This window comes from Monodon monoceros, unplaced genomic scaffold (assembly GCF_005190385.1).
Source record: "Monodon monoceros isolate NGI ecotype Baffin Bay Population unplaced genomic scaffold, NGI_Narwhal_1 Super_Scaffold_11, whole genome shotgun sequence".
NCBI classification, from domain to species: domain Eukaryota; kingdom Metazoa; phylum Chordata; class Mammalia; order Artiodactyla; family Monodontidae; genus Monodon; species Monodon monoceros.
In genome coordinates this window covers 100,010,363-100,031,035 of record NW_021703767.1, presented here as the reverse complement: position 1 = coordinate 100,031,035, position 20,673 = coordinate 100,010,363, and the positions used below count along the sequence as shown (strand labels likewise).

The following is a 20,673-nucleotide window of genomic DNA, read 5'->3' as shown; positions in this document are numbered from 1 at the left end:
TGTGCACCCAATCCCACGCCTCCTTGCCAATGAAGACATTTCTCCTGCAATTCTCAATTCTCTGTCCTGCATCACTAATATTCTACTTATTATTGGTTATTCTCAATGGCATAAACCAATTTGATTTCTCCCATCTTAAAAGAAACTGTCACCTCACTCATTTCTCTAATTACTGCTCTATTTTTTTATGCTTTCCTTAGAGCAAAATATAAAAGGTTCGCCATATTCACTATCTCTAATTTGTCTCTTCATTCTTACTGGAATCTCATTCTCACTCTGACCAGGCTTTAACTCCCAGCACTCCATCAGTATTTCTCTTGTAATAGTTACCAAAGACTTCCATGCTGCCAAATCCATACTTCAGTTTCTAGTTATTATTTTACTGATTTATAAGTATAATTTGCACAGTTGATAATTTTCTCTGTCTTGAAATGCCTTGTTCACTTGGCTGACAGGAAGCAACATTTTCTTTGTTTTCAACGTACTTCTTTTACAATTTGTTCTCAGTCTCTTTCCTGGTTCCTTACCATTTCCCTGAGTCTAAATGTTGGATGATTCAGGGTTTAGTTTTTGACCTTTTCCCTTTTCTATTCAAGCTCATTCCTTTGATGATGTCCTCTCATCACATGATTTTAAACACTGTATATATGCTGACTCTAAATTTTAGATCTTACCAATGATATAAAATTTTCAGTTTCATCAGTTTACATCTCACAGTTGGAAAACTGCACTTGGATTTGTACTGAGTACCTCAACCTTAATTTGTCTAAATCTTAACTCTTTCCCTCCATGTTCGTTTCCGCAGTTTTGTCAATCTTTGTTACTATCAACTTTCTTTTTTCCAGCTGTTTAAACCAAAAACTTGAAGTCATTTTTACTCTTCTCTCATATTCTATATCCAATCAAGGAACAACACATTTTGGCTTTATCTTAAAAATATGCAGAAAAGTCAAACACTTATTACTAATTCTACCATTACCACTGTGGCTCAATCTACCAATATTTTATTTTGATTACTGTAACAGCCTCTTTCCTGGTCTCCCTGCCTTATTCTTCTAACAGTCTGTTCTCAACACAGAAGCCATTATGGTCCTATTAAGATGGAAATTTAATTTTCTCATTCATCTTTTCAAAACTCTCCAGAAGTATTCTATCTCAGAGTAAAAATCTTAATCCTAAAAATGGTCTAAGTAATTGATCTACATTATTTGTTCCCATATGTCTATAATTTCATCTTCTGCTGTTCTTCCATTCACTCATTCTGTTTCAGACACGATGGCCTCCTTGCTGTTTGTGGACTATACCAGGTACATTCTTACTTCAGATGCACTTCAGGTTGATGTATTTTCTTTATGGAATATTATTCCTTCCTTTCTTTCAACTCTTTTAACAAATGCCACCTTCTCAAAGAAACCTTCTGTGTACAATCATTAAAGTAACACCACTGTCATTCTCTGACCCCCTTCTCCTTTTCTGCTTTATTGTTCTCCATAATACTTATCTAACATAAAACATAATTTTTTAGGTTATCTATTTGTTTTCCCACACTAGAATATAAACTCTATCAGGGAAGAGGGTTTTGTTTATTTTCTTCATCTAGAACAGTGCCTAGAACATAGTAGTTCTCAAGTATTTGTTAAATGAATCAATGAATAAACAGGATGGTCTAAAGAAACATAAATTTTCTAAATCATCATATTTAATGGACTTCTAATGATAAAGCTTCACTTGTTTGACTTAAAAATCTATAAGGTGTTGAATAGTAATAGTAATGGGAAAAATAAAGTTTTCACATTTTCTTATTAGAAGTTATTGGAGCTTTAGTACCCATCATTTATATTCATTTTTTTAACTTTTATATTGGAGTATAGTTGATTAACAAGGTTGTGTTAGTTTCAGTTGATAATGAGAGTAAGTGACCACACACTGAATGCAATGGAGAATGGGTATGGATTTGAATGAAGAGTTGGAATTTAAAAAGAAGATTTTGGAGGCATATTGGAAAGATACTTCACTATTTGGCTTTTATTGATTTCATTATCATTTCTCCTCCTCACTTCTTTTCTTCAATTCTTCCATAAACTTTCCTAATGGTAAAGATTATGCTACTTCATCAAGCAATGGAGAGGAATGAGGGCCATTTCTCTGGTGGCAGAGATTCTATATATTCCCTCATATAAGTGCAGACATTTCTGGGAAGTTGCTGGCAGATGTGTCTAGACTCTTCTCAGTGTTATAACACATGCATTTAATTTATTGATTATATGAAATAATTTCTTTTTTTGCTGACAAAACCCAATGATGTAACCAAAAGTTCAGAATTTAAAAAATAAAATGAGTGTAGCAAGAGGGGACTTTTCCCATATCCCTTTCTGTAAAAACGTCTACTATCAATGACCATCATTGTTGTTGAAAATTTTTTTCTTTTAATTAATTTATTTTATTTATTTATTTTTGGCTGCATTGGATCTTTGTTGCTGTGTGTGGGCTCTCTCTAGTTGCGGCGAATGGGGGCTACTCTACCTTGTGGTGCACAGGCTTCTCATTGTGGTGGCCTCTCCTGTTGAGAGCACAGGATCTAGGTGTGCAGGCCCCAGTAGTTGTGGCATGCAGGCTCAGTAGTTGTGGCTCACAGACTCTAGAGCGCAGGATCAGCAGTTGTGGCACACGGTCCTAGCTACTCCACGGCACGTGGGATCTTCCCGGGCCAGAGCTTGAACCCGTGTGCCCTGCATTGGCAGGCGGATTCCTAACCACTGCACCAACAGGGAAGCCCTGTTCTTGAAAGTTTGACCAAAATTACTGGCAGAAATTGTCACCTCTTAGTGGAACAGATACAGCCCATCAATCAATTTCAGAAATTTTAATAACTTGAGACAATGCTTTTGAAAGATTACTCCCTACTGGCATAATACCTTGCTCAATTAAGCTAGTCAGCCACAACTAACATCTAACAAAGTGCAACAAATAGAGTTCTAGTTCATTAAATAAAGTAACACTATCCAAAATGCCTGGAAAGCAACTTACACATCCATTTAGTCTGGCTTTTACTAAATTATGTCTTTGGAGAATTAATTAAGATAAAGATAAATTATCTATTAGAAGTCCTAATTTCAAATTCCAAATGCTTCTCTAGCTGAATTTAGTTTATATGCTGTAGAATTAAAATTATAATATATACGGTTTACTTTGAAACGTTTATGTGAAAGCCTTATCATGAATAATTAAAATTCTTATTACCGTTTCCCATAAGCAGCCACGTTCTTCACAGCGTTGTTTAGTTGCAATGTCTGCATCTGGATAACAAGTAAACTTTTCAGCTTCCAAGAAAGTTTGATTCCATTGAACAGTAAAGTTTCTTCCAAGGTTAAACATGAGATTGTAAATTAGTAGATTCTTTGAAGAGAAAGAAAACATTAAAATATTTCTGACCACTGGACAATTTAATAATACTTAACATTTTTAAAATGCAGCAACCCCACAGCAATTCTTCAGATCAAATCATTAATAATTTTAATATAATACTAAAAGAAAGAATAGAAAAGAAAAAACCTGGCATGCCACTGAAATAGCTAGAATCTCAAGACAGTTCTCAAAACTATGAGAAATTATAGAATACTGATGAAAAACATTATCTTTAAATCCAGATGTGTTCAATTCTCAGTTCTGATACTTAACGCTCATGAATCTGGGGAAATTATCTACTCTGTTTTATCTTCAATTTCCTCCTCCTGTAAAATGGGGATAATGAATAAATGATCTGTGAAATTTAAAACACCTGGCATTATGCTTGGGGCATACCAGGTATGAAATAAATAGTAGTCCCCTCAATGAAGAAAAAGGGAGGAGGGGAATATTATTTATTTTTTTATTTTCCTAATTTTATCCACTGCTTATATTATTTGAGGGACAAGTTAGAGAGGAGATAACATGGTATTATGCAAAAAGAAAAAAAAGTGAAAGGATAGTGTCCAAGAACAGGAGAATTAGAAAGACGTATCTATAAGTGTCTTTGTAAATCTTTACATTAGCATAAAAATAGAAACAGATATAAACTGGGATTGTAAAAACATATAATAAAACAATTTTGTATTATGCCCACTTGATAATCTTTGTTAGAGTCATAAAGTTCTCAATAAACCTGTATTATTTATTGATTAGTTCTTATAGTCCTAGGAATATATACATTATAGTATACTTACTAATAAAAAATAATTAACCAATACATATCTTTATGGAAATTCCTAAGTGAAAAACTGGGCCAGAGGACTTAGAAGCTAGACAAAAATACTCTAAGAAAATGTCCTACATCTCAATTTAGAATTTATGCTAACATTACTAATATTTAGGAATATAGGAATGGTAGAAAAGTAAGTGCCAGTAAAAATCACTCCCATGTTTTAAATTATTTTTGTCTAACATTTTAAATAATTAATTTTTTACCTGAAGCAACATTATGATTAAATATGACATTTTACATATGAGGAAGCTGAGATAATGAGAGATTAATTTATTGTGTTTAAATTCACAGACTGCAGGGCTGCAATTTGAGCCCAATTCTATTACTCCTTTTCCCTCTCTAGTACACTTGTTAAACAAGGCAAGAATAAGGATAAGAAAGGGACTACTTGAAGGGGAGACTGTAAACAAAAATTTGAAAGAGAAGTACAAGATATATTGAGGACAAAGGGAGTTCATGAAAGGAGAAGTAGAGAGAATTGAAGAAATGGATTCAATCATTACCTTAAGAAGTCTTAAATGAGAAGGTAAAACGTTTAGATTCTTTATTATATGCAGTAGGTAAGAGTTCAGGGTAGGAGAATGGTATCAAAAAAAATATTAGAAAGGCATACATAAGTGATACACAAGATAAAATTAAATAGAGAGGGAGAAGTAGTATCAGTTCACCTTAAGGTTGATATCTCAACATAAATTGAGATAACCTAAAACGGAATATTGCCAGCAAAAGGAAAAGAAAAGAAAGATATGTAATGAAGAAAAAAAATCACAAAATCAAGAGGCTGAATGGTTATATAATGTTAAATATGAGAGTATGTGATAACTAAAATATTTTAAGATTGTATTTACCTGGTTGGAAGTATCATAAGTGAAATTGTAGTGAGCTCTCATTGGTTGATTATCTTCCATCACTGAAACTTCTGTAACAGTGTCTATCAACCCAAGGATTTTTATAGTCTCAAATGCTAAAGTGGTTCCTTCCTGGTATGACGAATGTGTGCATATAACATCTAATTTGTTCTGAAAAATGTATATAATATTATATATCAAGTAGATACAAATTAGAAATAAGTGTATTTATACTGATTAAATCTTACAGTTCTAAAAATGTATAAACTATAGTTTTTACTAAATAAAAATAATTAACCAATACATACTTTAACGAAAATTGCTAAGTGAAAAACTCTAGACAAGACAGCTTAGGAATTAGCCAAAGTTCTAAGAAAATGTTCTATATCTCACATAATTTAGAATTTATTTATGCTGATAATACTAATAAATTAGTATTATTTAGTATTAAATTATAGCATTATTTGTTATTTAATACTGTAGTATAATAAGAAAAGAACCAATCATCTATCCCTCCATTCCCAACAGCTCTTCACATCAAAGTACCCTATATATAAATACACTTATTAGTAACTCTTTAAAATTGTCTTTTATACATGCTCTAAAATTATTTTCAGAGATAAATTGTGCATGATGCAAATCATGTATATTCCTTCTCATTCTCTTCATTGGTGAAGAATAAATTATCTTTGGCAAAAAAGAATATATGAAGAAATCTAACTTCTACAAAAAGCATTGCTACTAATTATTCAAAATTTAATCTTGTGCATAGCTTTTTCATTTTCACCCCAAATCCATGACAGTCACTGCTGTGATTGGTATATTAAAACATTTTCAAATATGTTGAGATTATTTTCCCAGGACATATTGCTTAAACCAGACATAGTGCTACAAGAAGTCTGAAGACTTCTGTGCATCAATTTCATCAACAGAAACTCATCTATTACATTGAAATATAAAAATTTAAGGTAATTCATATATAATTTAATCATTTAAATTGAACAATTTATTTTGTTTCTTTCCACTGATTTCTGGAGAGAAATGTAACATCATTCCACGAAAAGGCACAATCTAGACATTAACAAGGTATTATATTTAGCTATGTGTTCAAGGAGAATGCTTACATTAGAAACTGAAAATGTATATAAAATGTAGTTGCCATTTTGGATGGTATCTGAAATAGTGAAAAAAAAAAGTTATCAGATCAAAATGTAATGTTAAATTCTGTTTTATTTTTACAGTTAGACAACACAGGGAATTTTTTTAAATAGATATTATTTATTAGTGAAGCAAATTAAACAGATTATTCTTTTAAATTAAGGTTCTTAATTATCTTTAAATGAAACTATTTTGGTAGTTTATTTCCCCAGGAAGTAAAGGTAGTGAATGCATCTTTGCCCAGTTTGATTTTTCAAGGACTGTTAAAATAGTTCTGGAAATTCAGAGAGCACAAAACTTGTATTAAAATATATATAATTATAACTATTTTTTGAATGATATTTTATCTCATTTTAGTAAACTGTGGAACATTCAGTTTATTTTGGGAAGCCATGGCACACCACAATTTTGGTTCGCATCTTTCAGTGTGTTTTTTCATTATTTGAAGAATGAGTGAATGTGGAGACATTAAAGTTTCAAATAAACTTTAATGAGAAAAATTGAAGAAAGCAATTATTTTCTGCATCATATATGTAACAATGTAACATAACTTTTTATCAACATGTTTCTTTAACAGGGAACTAAAGATTATAACTAAAATAATTAGGAAGAAAGAGTGGAAAATATAAAGGGAATACTAGGATTTATATACAATACTTTGAATAACATTAATTTACTTAAAATTTTAATCCTAGGAAATAAAAATAGAATCAGAACCCAAACTGAAGGTCATTTTATTGTCTTGTGTTTGATTGATTATTCAGAAAATTTTGATTTTAACTTTTTAACACACTTCAGTATATAGATATCATATTAAATGTCTGATTAAATCATAACTCCATATTTTTAACCATTTTATATGAAGTAAATTATCAATATAATTTTTTGCAAGTAGAAAAAAGGAATGAATTTGGAAATATTTATATAATCTGAGAAATGAGAATAACCTTAAAATCTGGTTCCACATGCTACCAATAGAGGTATTATCTCAACAACATTCTTTACCTGATGATTATGAAACAATTTACTTCTGCTGCAATCCTCTCTTACAGAATTTCTATGTAGTAAATGCTTTGAATCTATTCATAGGGCAGAGCTCACCCTAGTGTGTTTGACTCTAAGGTATTTGAGAAAGAGGGAGAAGGCTGGTGTGCTGGCGTAGAATGAGAAATAGAGAATGGTAGGGCACAGTGTGTGTGCATGTGTGTGTGTGCGTGTGTGTGTAAAATGTGCAGGACATAGTGAATGCTCTAGGTCTTGGTAAAGACTGTGGCTCTTAATTGAGTAAAATGGAGAATTGATAGAGGGTTTTGAGCAGAAGTGTAATGATTTGAATCATCTTTTAAAGGGATCACTCTATCTGCTGGTTGGTAAATAGAATGTAAAAAAGGGGGATTGACAAGAGCTATTGACCTAGAGACCAGTTAGGGAGCTATTGCAGTAATTAAAATGAAAAGTAGTGATGATAATGGTGGAGTTTATGAGAGAACCAAGATCAAGGTGGAACCAAGAGAAATTCCTAGGTTGTGACAGACAAGAGTGAACTCTAAAGTTTTTGGCATCTTGCAGAGATGAAATTACCATCAACTGACAAGGGGAAGACAATATATCTGGTGGAGCAGATATATTGTGGTAATCTACATATTCATAGCAGATAAAACTTAAAAAAGAACAGAATTTTTTTCATAGATTCCATATTTTCAAAATTGTAAGAGAGCACACCAATACATAGGCTATTTCTTGGAGTTAATTTAGAGATATTTGGATGTTTCATATACTATAGACAAAGGCATATAGGGCATTCTTTAATATATCTGAAAAGTAGTGAGCTATAATAGAAGGTAAACTATAATTTTTTTATACGTACATATATAAAACACATACCTAAAAAAAATATATATATATATATATATACTTTTTCAGATTCTTGTCCATTATAGTTCATTAAAAGATATTGAATATAGTTCCCTGTGCTATACATTAGGTCCTTGTTTATCTATTTATATATATAGTATTGTGTATTTGTTAACCCCAAACTCCCAATTTATCCCTCCCCAGCTACATTAATTAACTAAAGGCTTAATATTGGTTTTCTTTTACAGTAATAAAACTTTTTTTTTTTTTAAACATCTTTATTGGGGTATAATTGCTTTACAATGGTGTGTTAGTTTCTGCTTTATAACAAAGTGAATCAGTTATACATATACATATGTTCTCATATGTCTTCCCTCTTGCGTCTCCCTCCCTCCCACTCTCCCTATCCCACCCCTCCAGGCTGTCACAAAGCACCGAGCTAATATCCCTGTGCCTTGCGGCTGCTTCCCCCTAGCTATCTACCTTACTACGTAAAACTTTAGTTTTAACCACTATAATCATATAAGATAGTTGAAAATAGGATGCAAGTTATACATCTGTGAATTTATTAACTATTTTAATTTTTATACAGTAATCTAATAAGATATTTATATTTGTCAAAGACTTTTTATGATAAAACAAAAGATAAAAACAAATATTGTAATTAAATATATATAATTTAAATACCAATGTTAAATTTCATAAAGTAACCTAAAATCTTAAGATAGATATAAAACAGCAATTAAAAATTAAAACTTGTGATATTTTTGTTTAATTTTATAATAAAGGCAAAACTTCCCATCATTAAAATGAACATTTAAAAGCATATCACTTTGAAACTTACCTTTAGTTTCTCCATCATCCCAGAAAAAGTCTCCTTTTGCTTTGTTATCTTCATCTAAAGCAACTATAAGTCCTAGAGGGTTATTTCGGCTGTTAAGTAAGTTTGGGTACATATATGATTAAAAATAAATGTATAGTGAAATATAAATAAATCCATTTCAACATAAGGGACTTGTAGGAGTTCTGCATTCACATGAGAACACTGATATTAATAAAATTCATGTCTATACTTATTAGTAATTTATCAATGAGAAAAATAATTCATATGCTTAGAAAATAAATGAAAGGAATAAATACAATACGAAGGGCTTCCCTGGTGGCACAGTGGTTAAGAATCTGCTTGCCAATGCAGAGGACACAGTTTCGAGCCCTGGTCTGGGAAGATCCCACATTCCGGGAGGCAACAAAGCCCGTGCACCACAAATACTGAGTCTGCTCTCTAGAGCCTGTGAGCCACAACTACTGAGCCCACGTGCCACAACTACTGAAGCATGTGCGCATAGAGCCTGTGCTCCAAAACAAGAGAAGCCACTGCAATGAGAAGCCCATGCACCACAATGAAGAGTAGCCCCCACCCACGCTCGCTGCAACTAGAGAAAGCCGACGCACAGCAACTGAAGACCCAACGCAGCCAAAAATAAATAAATTAATTAAAAAATATACAATATGGAATTTCTTGGGGGCCAAGACACCATCAAAATTGAAATGGTATAAAAATATTTCAATTCAAACAACAAAATTAAATATATCTTATGATTGCTAAATTCAACATGTATTTGCCACATACACATTAACCCTAAACTGCAGTGTACCAAGGTTACAAAACAATGAAAAGCACTATAAAATAAAATTTTAAATGCTAAGTGGAATCTCTAATAGTCTTACAAATGACGCTAATTCTATCATGTGAAATGAAACATGATGAATATTTTTTTAGTTATATATTGCTATAGGTTTTTAAACTTAAAATGAGGCTATACAGTCCAGGTAACTGCTCTATACAGAATACATTCCTTCCAACATGCACTCATCAAAGTGTATGTTTCTCTTGTTCAATACAGCTCTAGAGTATAACCAATTATTCTGAGAACATTGTCATGAAACAGTTACAATATGAAAGTGATCAATTCTAGAAAACAAAAATAATTAAGTTACTAACACACATCCATTCACTTATTAATTTGTTCCTTCAACAAATATTTAGAGAAAATCAGGAGCCTATTCCATAATAGGCTGACACTATTATTGGTTTGGGGACTAAAGCAGTGAAAAGTCAAGTCTCTGCCTTCATGGAGTTTATAGTCTGGGGGAGTAGACACACTACATACAAGAAAAAGTAAAAATATAATTCCAGATATTCTTAATGTTATGAAGAAAATACAGCAGAGTAAGGAATAGATATCTATTGGGGTGTTGTAGAATATGGGGAAATGCATAGATTCAATATGACACATTCTGTCCATGTACCCAGAATGAATGTTGCAAGATAAAGCACCAGAATTTTCAAGTTTCTGCTTTTTTTCTAAATAGTTCTCAAATTTATTCTTACTGAACAACTTAGTTTCTATCTTGTTCTTTACTTAACAAAAATATCTACCTCATTTATTAACTTAAAACGTTTTAGCTGAAAGAAAAACATTGTGACATTTATGTATTGAAAATCCAAATATGTAACAACTGACACTTTAAGCAATTATATAACTTATTTAATACTTAATTTTTTATTAAGAATCAGCAATTAACTTTAATTATACATATTCTTTAGAGAATGTCAGTACATTTTGGCATAGGAAATAAATTTCTAATCTATGCTTATTTTTTAAATCAAGAAGTTTGTAGTAATATACATTATTTGATTCTTCTTTTTATAACCATGATGGTTATATGTAAGAAGTCCTACGTATATCAAATATCTTCTGGTGAAAAAATTAAATATCCATATTTGATTCTTAATAAAAATGTGAAACATTAAAACTTGAATTATATTTCAGATTTCAGTTAATGCCTTTTCATTTTACCTTGCTGTTGTAGTTACAGCAGGTTGTTGAATGGGGATAATGTAACCTCCTCTAAGATGTAATCCTATTTTGTCTGCTGGAAGATACATATCAACACGTTGTCCTTTCCATGGTCTTTTTGCACCCTAATATTTGGAAGATAAAAATATTTTTTTCATTATTGTAAAGAATTTAAACCCCATTTTACAAGAAATACACATAGAAATAATTCTTACTATGAGAAATTCGTGTCATCTTAGTGAATATTAACATGTCATTTTCTAACTTTTAAAGAAAACTCTTTTTCAGTTTACTGATGAAAGCTGGGTAAAAATAAGTTTGGTTTCACAAAAAAAAATCAACATAGAGAAATACATTTCCCTCCTACAATAATTAACAATATTCTTAATTAGCACTATTTTTTATTCTTTGTTTTGGTTTAAAGTTAACCATGCCTCTAGAACGAATTTTTTAAAAATCATTTCTTATAAAAATAAAGGGTTTGGACTTCCCTGGTGGCGCAGTGGTTGAGAGTGCACCTGCCGATGCGGGGGACACAGGTTAGTGCCCCGGTCCGGGAAGATCCCACATGCCGCGGAGCGGCTGGGCCCGTGAGCCACGGCCGCTGAGCCTGCGCATCCGGAGCCTGTGCTCCACAACGGGAGAGGCCACAACAGTGAGAGGCCCGCGTACCGCAAAAAAATAAAAAAATAAAAATAAAGGGTCTGCTTAGCAAATATAAGTGCATTACAAAATACTTTCCTTTAAAATAAATATTCTCAGAAGGTCCTGGTCAATTAAAAAAAATAGGTCGTGTGTATGAATCCTGCTACGCTGCCTTTTCAAGATTGAGATGAAAATCTTTCCCAAACATTAAAATGTACATTATAAAAACAAATGTTTAAGATTAGCTTAATACTCAATTCTTCTGGCCATAAGATGAATATGTAAAATAGGGAAATTATTAAAATAAGTTACTACTCCTTAAAATTACTCTTGACCTTTTATTTCCACAATTTAAAATGGATAACTCTACACTAAAGAATATAACTTCATATTAATCACGTGCAACAAAACATATACTTTCTCACATGCAACAAAATGTACAGCCGCACAGACTTCCACATTATTAAAATTTGGAATTATTATTTTTTGTAATAATAACAGAACTACTGAAAAAAAGATATGCTGTGTGTTTGGAGTTGTTTCCATGTACAGATGTTGAACAATATGTACTTGTGATCTATTATTATATTAAGGTTACTTACAGTTTCAAAATCATACCAAGTAGCATTAGGGATGTATGCACTCACTGTATCTGCTCCCTAAAATAAACAAGATAATTTATGTATATATATATATATATATATATATATATATATATTACTTCAATATGTAATGGAAGAGAATCACATCAAATGTTAAGTTGGATTTTCATAGTAAAGCGAAAAGAAACTTCCTTTGTATTGTTATACTCCAATATTTTCTATATATAGTAATCAAAAGGCTATTTTACTAGCTTTAGATATTATAATGTAAAATATTCCTAAAGCAAAGATGAAATGAATTTAAGTGGCAACTAAAATAATGGATACATGCATTTGTATTGCCGTAATCTACATGGTAATTGTGAGTGTGAACACATTCATTTCCGTATATTTCCACGGCATATAGACTTTTAAATAACAGATAAAAAACATATAACTCATTCAACTATTTTTTCAACAGTTTCATATGATCCACTGGTTTTCAAGTTCACCTTTATTTACAATATAGCAAAATTTCAATGTCTATGTCTACTTGAATGAGAATTCCTTGTTATTACTATAAGATTTGATTTGATGTCATAAATAAAGCTTTCCTTTTCAGAAGAATACTAATTTTATACAACTTTTTTCTCCCCAGTACATATTATATATTTGAACAGCATAAATCTACTTAATATATTTATAATTTTTCACAATTTCTTCTGCATTTTAGAATTCAATTTAACACTTATCAGGTTGAAGCAGTCTATTGAGTAATATTTATTACCCAGATGTTTTGTAATTTAGTGTGGATTTGATTATACAAAGTTTCCATTAAAATATAAATTTATTAAAATTGTATCCTACCTGTTTCAAGACAGGGGTGATAAGTAATGAGGGGCCCCATAAGAATTGAGTGTCCTCAATCCAGCTATTAGTATCCTCATAAAACCTAAGAACAATGACAATATTTACAATACAAAGATAAAAAATAAGTTTATCCAAATTCTTCATTTGGTTTATGTTTTAAGTTTCTCCCTGGGAATAATTATTGTCTTTAATTTTACTTATTTGATATGTCATTTTGAATCTATAGTTATTACATCCTTATGGTTCATCTGACACTCAAAAAAAGAAGGTAGAAAGGAAGGGAGAAGGGAGAGAGGGAGAGAGGAAATTCATTCATTTGGGACTCAAAAAAATCCATCATATATGATAAGGCTCCTTTTTATCTGTAATAAACAACTATTCTGTTTAATTCATTTTTCTCCTGTAAGATAGGTCCATAAAGTACCAGAAATATTTCATATTCTACTTTCCTCCTTTTACACTTTTTTCTTTATAAACTCCCATTTTGACTTGGATTTGAAACGATCTTTAGTCATTTCTTGAGGAAACTCCCTGCCTTGGTCAAGAAGTACAAAGACAGGCACAATTCATTGTTTTGTAACTATACTATACACTATATATAATTAGTTGATTTTCACAATATATACATGATTATGTTTTCAGTATTCTATATTTAATATTGCTTATTGATATAATTTCTCAAATTATTCCACATATCTTTTTCCTTTTAAGTTCTATGCAGTTCTCACATTTCTAGATTAATCTTGTCCAATTCACCAAATTAATTATATTTACTACTATCGTTCCACAGTTAATCAACTTATTTACATAAGTGTAAGAAAAAGCAGTAGAATCTACTTGACATCTTGATTTACCCCTATTAATTTTTCATATGTCTGAATATAATTTGAAAGATACTGAAATTCTTGAACACAGTACTCACTCATGAAGAACTGGCCTTGCTACTGTTTCTCCAAACATATGGGCTTTATAAAATAGAGTATAGAGGAAAGGTAACAAGGTATAGCGAATATTCAAATAGTGCCTTGATGAATTAACCAAAAGAGAATTCGGTCCAAAAAATGCTGGATCCTGATGCTGTGGCATAAATAGAGGAATTGAAATAAGAAAGTTAAAACATGAATGAAAATTAAAATAGAAGCATTAAATGTATTTTTGAAAACCAAAATGTATACATTTTACCTTGTTTGTAAAAAGTTGAGATTACTCCTATTTCATTATCAAAGGATATGAATTTCTAACTTTTATGTTTTCATTTGGATATATATATATTAATTAAACTTTATTTTAAAGTGGACATTTCCCTTTTAAATATACATACTTAGAGAAGATGGAAACTATTTTAACAAAGCATTCTTCTCTTCTATTATTTGTGGTAGATTGAATTATTGGTCCCAATTTTCATGCCTCCTTGTACCCTCAACTTTTGCTATGTGACTTTGCACCTACCTCTAGCAGTGGATTGTACTTCCCCACCACTTGGCTTTGTGCTCAGCTATATGACATACTCTGGTCAATGGAGTCTTACTACATGTGACACCTTCAAGTAAGGGCTGGAAATGTGCTTGCCTGAGGACTTGCTGCCTTGTGCCTTGCCATTGCTATTAGAACAATAAGCCCAAATGGTCTGCTAGCCAAGGGATACAGGGAACAGAGCTGCCTGGCCAGCCTATAGGCTTGCAACTTGAAGGACAGCCTCCTTGCTGAGCCCAAGCTAGATTAGCTGACTCTCTCAGCCAAGGTGTAATGATGTGAGCAAACCTGCTTAGATTTCCTGCTATGGGTAACAAAATTAACTGAGGGAACCAGCTACTGCTTCCCTAGATTCATCATCATATTTACCGCAAAGCCACATTTCCCTTTGGCTGCTCCCAGGAAATCAATGAGCAAGGTGGGACTACGATTCAGGCCCATTCCAGGGAGATACAGGGGTCTCCCAGTGGTCAACTTTACCTTGAGGACTCCCTACTGGACTGTAATTTCCTTAGAACTGGGCTGTAGTATATAACTCTCCCTATCAAACCTTCTTTGCCTTCATCTTCACCTGGTTCAGACCTGAATTGTGATCTGAAGTCTCTCTCCACTTTCTCCTGCTTCCTCTCCTTTATCCACCACAAGTGCTTCACCAATAAATCTCTAACATGTCTAATTGTCTCTTGGCATCTGCTTTTTGGAGGACAGAGATAAACACAAATTATAATGTAATTCATATCAGGATCTCCCATGAATGCAAACTTCTTGAAGCATCACTTAGGTAGATTAGGAAGTGACAAATATCCAATTTATATCTTTTACTTCTGTACTATCACGCTTCCTTCCAGGCTGAGCTCTGAGTAGTTGTCCCTCTTCTCAAAGAGAATTAAGCCCCAGTGTGTGCACAGTGAATAATTTTTAACCAACATGTACTTAATTGACTTAATGCTTTCACCTAATTTCCTCATTCCCTTTGAGAAATATACCTATGAGAGCTCACTGCATGCTGAATGCTCAGTTCAGATGCATGTTTTAAAAGCGTTAGTTTTATTTTCTCCCCACCTGTCATTACATTTTTACCTATTACAGAAAGACTATGGCCTCAAACTGCTTTGCAAGTATCTTTAATTTCTTGTGTATCTTTAATGAAAGAAAAACTGGAAATCCTTAATAGTATATTATATTTTTATGAAAGTTACCTGAACTTATATTGTTAGAATGTAAGAATCCAGACTCAAAAAGCTTTGTCCTTAACTTAAAATATTGTGATTTAACACGTGTATATGCTTTAGGCTTAAATAAAATATTTATGCTATGACTATGTCTCATGATTTCCTTATTTGATCATATTTATATATACAAAATATTTATAGACATTGAGAAGAGGACTTCCAACTCTTCTTTATGAATTATACTACAAACTTTCAGACCAGATCATCTATAGATATAAATTTAAGTTTAAAATTATGTTTTATTTTGAAACATGGAGAACAAGAGGCATTTACCTCATATCCATCAGCATTATGGTTTCTGGAAAATGGATAAAAAGCCCCAAGTTGCATCCACCTTCTGCAAAGCTCTTCTGTGGTCTCAGCCACAAATCCACAGATATCTGCTCCAACCTAAATAACATATATATCTATTATTTACAGTGTAAGGATTCTCAGATTTGCCCAGAGCATCACATTTTATGCCTCAGCTGATTAATTTGCACTAACAATCTTTTTGTTTTACTGTCTTCATATACTCTTCCTTGGCCAAGTTTATTTTCCATTTTTGCCACATTACTTGCCACTAATTGAATGTATAAAGCTAAAATTGTATTATTAAAATGTGTTGCTTCTTTTTTTTTTTTTTTTTGTGGTACGCGGGCCTCTCACTGTTGCGGCCTCTCCCGTTGCAGAGCACAGGCTCCGAACGCGCAGGCTCAGCGGCCATGGCTCACGGACCCAGCTGCTCCACGGCATGTGGGATCTTCCCGGACCAGGGCACGAACCTGTGTCCCCTGCATCGGCAGGTGGACTCTCAACCACTGCGCCACCAGGGAAGCCCAATGTGTTGCTTCTTAATCGAAAACTCACCACCTATGATTTGACTTTTCCTATTTATAATATATTACTGTAGGAGTAAAATAGTTTTAAAAAAATTGCCAGATGTATGCTCATATATAATTGCATTCCTCATCATTCAAGGACCCTCCAGAGGGGGAAAAAATACCAAAAAAACAAAAAAAAACTATTATCCTTAACTTACTATCAATATTTACTGTTTACAAGCATTTCTTTATTTTTCTAAATAGTATATATGTATCTATAAACAATATATAACATTGTTTTGCATTGCTTATTAACTTTGTATAGATGACATGTTGTATGCATTACATTGTATTTCACTTTTTTCTCAGTGTTACTTTTGTGAGATTCAATTATGTTAATATGGCTGTAGTTCTCTATTGTATGGGATCCCATCACTATAAAACATGCTTCTATGAAGTGTCTATATAGATTTCTTTGTGAATATGTAAAATGTAGTCTTATTCTGTAATATATATATGTATATATATATATATATAGGATTATTTTCCTGATTTATTGGAAATGTACATTGTTTAATCAAAACTGGTTGTTACCATTTATAAGCACAGTCACAGTACATAAAAGCTGCCATTGCTCCATTTTCTTGCCAATTTCTGATATTTTCAGACTTTTAATTTTTATCACCTATATATATTAAATGTATCTTACCAAAGTTTTTACTTGCATTTCTCTGATTACTAGGAAAGTTGAGAATTTTTTTCATATTTTTATTGAATCCATATGGATTTCTCGCTCTATAGAATTGCTTGTATATATCCTTTGCTAATTTTTCTACTGTTTTTACCTTCTACAGATTTATAGTAGGTTCTTCAAATTAAATACTAATCATTTGTTGGTTATACAAATTGAAAATATAATTTTCCAGTAGTAGAAACGTTTTATTTCTAACTTTTTAAAACAGACTTTTGATGAACAGAAGTTTTCATTTTGTTGTAACCAAATTAATGTATCTTTATTATTTGTGCCTTCTGTGTTCTGTTTATGAAATTCTTCTCTTAACCTAATGTCATAAAGTTACCCACTTACGTTTTCTTCTAAGATGTTTAAAGTTTAATTTTCACACATCGATTGGGTATGAGGTGAGACAGAGAGCCATTTTACTTTATTTTTTAAATGTATAATCAATTGTCCATATGAATGGTTGATACTTTCCTCACTGATCTACAGTGATAGTGCTACCATTAAACAAATTTCCATTAATGTACGGGCCCATGTCCTATTTTGCAATATTAATCTATTTGAATATTCACAGTTAAGTATCATTGTGTTATATTATTATTTTATCTGGTAAGGCAAATACTTGTGCTCTTCTCTACTTCTTTAAATTGTATTGTCTTCCATATGAAGTTTAGAATAATCTTTTATATTCTTCAAATTCCCTGTATAGTTTAAATTGGAATATCACTGAATTTGGATAATAGTTTGGGGAGAATGCATATTTCTAGTATATTGAGACTTCTTTTCCACGAAAATGGTATATCTTTAATTTACAAAGCTATTAAAATTTCTCTTAAAAAGTCCTACACTTAGTTTGAATATTTACTCCTGGTTATTGTGTATTAATTAGTTGCTATACTGTATAGTATAAGATGAAATACATCTTAACATTGCTTATTTTCTTCTTCTTTTTTTGCACAAAACTTGCCATGTATTGGTCTATTTTATTCAAACTTTCAGAGTCACCTTTGTACTTTGTTAACTTTTCTCTAGAGACATTGCTTTCATTGCATCCATTTCTTCTCTTATTTTCATTACCTACATCTTTAGGTTTATTCTGCTTTTCTTTTTCCATTTTCTTAATTCATGCCCTTCATTAATTAATATTCAACTCTTTATAATCTAAACATTTAAGGTCAAAATTTTTCTTCTAAATACCAATTTAGCTGATATCCCACAGTTCTGATATGAAGTACAATTGTTAGCTTTCAGTTTTAAGGTTTTCCTCTCATTTCCATTCAGTTTATTTTGGTGAATCATTTGGTAATGAGTTTTTTTACTTTCCAAATTCAAGATGCTATGTATGTGTGTGTGTTAGCTTTTTTTTGTTGGTTTGCTTTTGGTTTTCATTTGGTTCAATGAATATGAAAGAATAAATGAACAACTATAATTTTCTAAATGTTTTACATTTATTTTGTTATGTAATGACACTCTTTAGTGTTGAATATGAACATTACATAGTTCTTGTTTTTGCTTGATATAGAGACTTACCAAATTTCTTATGTTTAGAATTGCATATATAAGTTTTCTCTGCTTTAAAAATTTGAAAATTTTCTGTCATTATTTTTTATCTTTTAAATAGAGGAAAGAGCTTTATTTTTTTAACCTAAACTGACAGTCTAGTATTTTAAATATATCTAGACTTTTGATATTTACTTTTATTACAATCCCAAATTTGGATTTTTCTCTACCATTTTCTCTGGTGCTTTATATTTATTATATAAGCTTTTCTATACTTTGTTTATACTGACATTTGTTTCATGAATTAGTTTGATTTGATTGAATTTTCTTCATTCTGTTTTTCTATTCTAATGGCTTGAGTGTTATAGACATCATCCACAATCTTATTTTCCTCATAAATTCCCTAGGAATAAAGACTTAAATTTTCTGTCACATACCTTTAATCATTTTACTGGAAATCATTGATGATAATACTACAAAATTAATTGTAATTACAGTGTTTATAAATAACATGGTATAACACCACTTACCAAAGGTATTCCAAACAAACCAAACTCCAGCATTCCTGTAATAGACCATTCCATTTGTTCCCAAGAAGCAGTATTGTCTCCTAACCAATGTGCAGCATAGCTTCCAGATCCAGCAAAAGTTGACCGGGAGAGAATAAAGCTTCTTTTATTAGGAAAAACTTTTTGTACAGCTCTAAAACAAAATCAAATTAATAAACATTTACTTTAAAATAATATTGATTTTATAAATTCTAAAATCTTAATTTCAATGCCTGTATTACAGCTCCTAGAGCCAAGCCATAATATTTGCAACTATTTTATCAATATTTATATTAATTTTGTATTTAGCTATAAATATTTACTTAGTTAAATGCATTCTGATCAAACACAGAGAAAAGAAATCTTCTAGAAAAGACTTAAACTTTGGATAATATTCTTTACCAAATTAAGGATGTGCTTTTTTGTATCCACTCAATATTTGTTTTTGAAATGTATGATTTAAACCCATTGAAATCTCTTTACACTACAAAATATTTTTACAATACAAAATATAGTAATCTGAACTTGAATACAATACACATTTTTGTGGTTCAATGATGTTAATTATACCTTAATATCTGCATTTTCAAATATTATCAAGCAATGTTGAAATAAAACTAATATATTTGACAGGCATTTTATTTTGTTCTTAGAAGTTCCTCATCCACCAATATTGGCATTATTTATCTCACCACTATTGGTACCTCAATGCTGTTGAAAAATTTTTTCCATAATTGGAAAATAATCAGAAAAAAGGTAAAAAAGTTTAATTCAGTATCTAAAGTTATCGACTACCATAGTAAAAGTATAATAGTATTCTCATGTGCTTTTTCTATAATATTACTTATATATGAACTATAGTGCTCTTTTTTCTTTCTAGAATTTACTTACTTATACTCCATGACATATAATGCTCTGTTAAGTAAACAAACACTATGAAGATACTGTATAAAATTCTGATATCATGGTATGATCTGGGACCAAATATGGTTTTGAATTAAAATTTGAATACAGTTAATTATGAGAAAATTTTAAATTTATAGACACAGAATCTGGTTTTTATTAACTATAGCATTATAGGTCCTTATACTATGCTTGGAAAAGAATAGGCAATCAATATATGATTGTCCCCTTCCTTTGTTTTGTATCATGCTCCTTTTTTATATACAAGCAACACATTCCAATAGAGGATTAATCTGTGAGATAATACATAGAAACCTATATATTAATCGAAACTCTTGTCATTTTTTTGTTATTTATTTATTTATTTTTAACATTTTTATTGGAGTATAATTGCTTTACAATGGTTAGTTTCTGCTGT

At 31.2% G+C, this 20,673-nt stretch overlaps 1 protein-coding gene across 1 annotated transcript in view; it reads right to left on the bottom strand.

Annotated features, from left to right (window-relative positions):
- Positions 1 to 20,673, bottom strand: part of SI (sucrase-isomaltase) — a 98,719-nt gene that overhangs the window by 41,390 nt on the left and 36,656 nt on the right. The window contains exons 15-24 of the mRNA XM_029215489.1: positions 19,335 to 19,506; positions 16,036 to 16,152; positions 13,980 to 14,134; positions 13,055 to 13,139; positions 12,209 to 12,265; positions 10,962 to 11,086; positions 8,945 to 9,033; positions 6,213 to 6,262; positions 5,089 to 5,259; positions 3,241 to 3,396 (exon numbers count right to left, since the gene is read on the bottom strand). Coding sequence (XP_029071322.1) covers positions 3,241 to 3,396; positions 5,089 to 5,259; positions 6,213 to 6,262; positions 8,945 to 9,033; positions 10,962 to 11,086; positions 12,209 to 12,265; positions 13,055 to 13,139; positions 13,980 to 14,134; positions 16,036 to 16,152; positions 19,335 to 19,506 — 1,177 coding nt within the window. The remainder of the gene's footprint in view (positions 1 to 3,240; positions 3,397 to 5,088; positions 5,260 to 6,212; positions 6,263 to 8,944; positions 9,034 to 10,961; positions 11,087 to 12,208; positions 12,266 to 13,054; positions 13,140 to 13,979; positions 14,135 to 16,035; positions 16,153 to 19,334; positions 19,507 to 20,673) is intronic.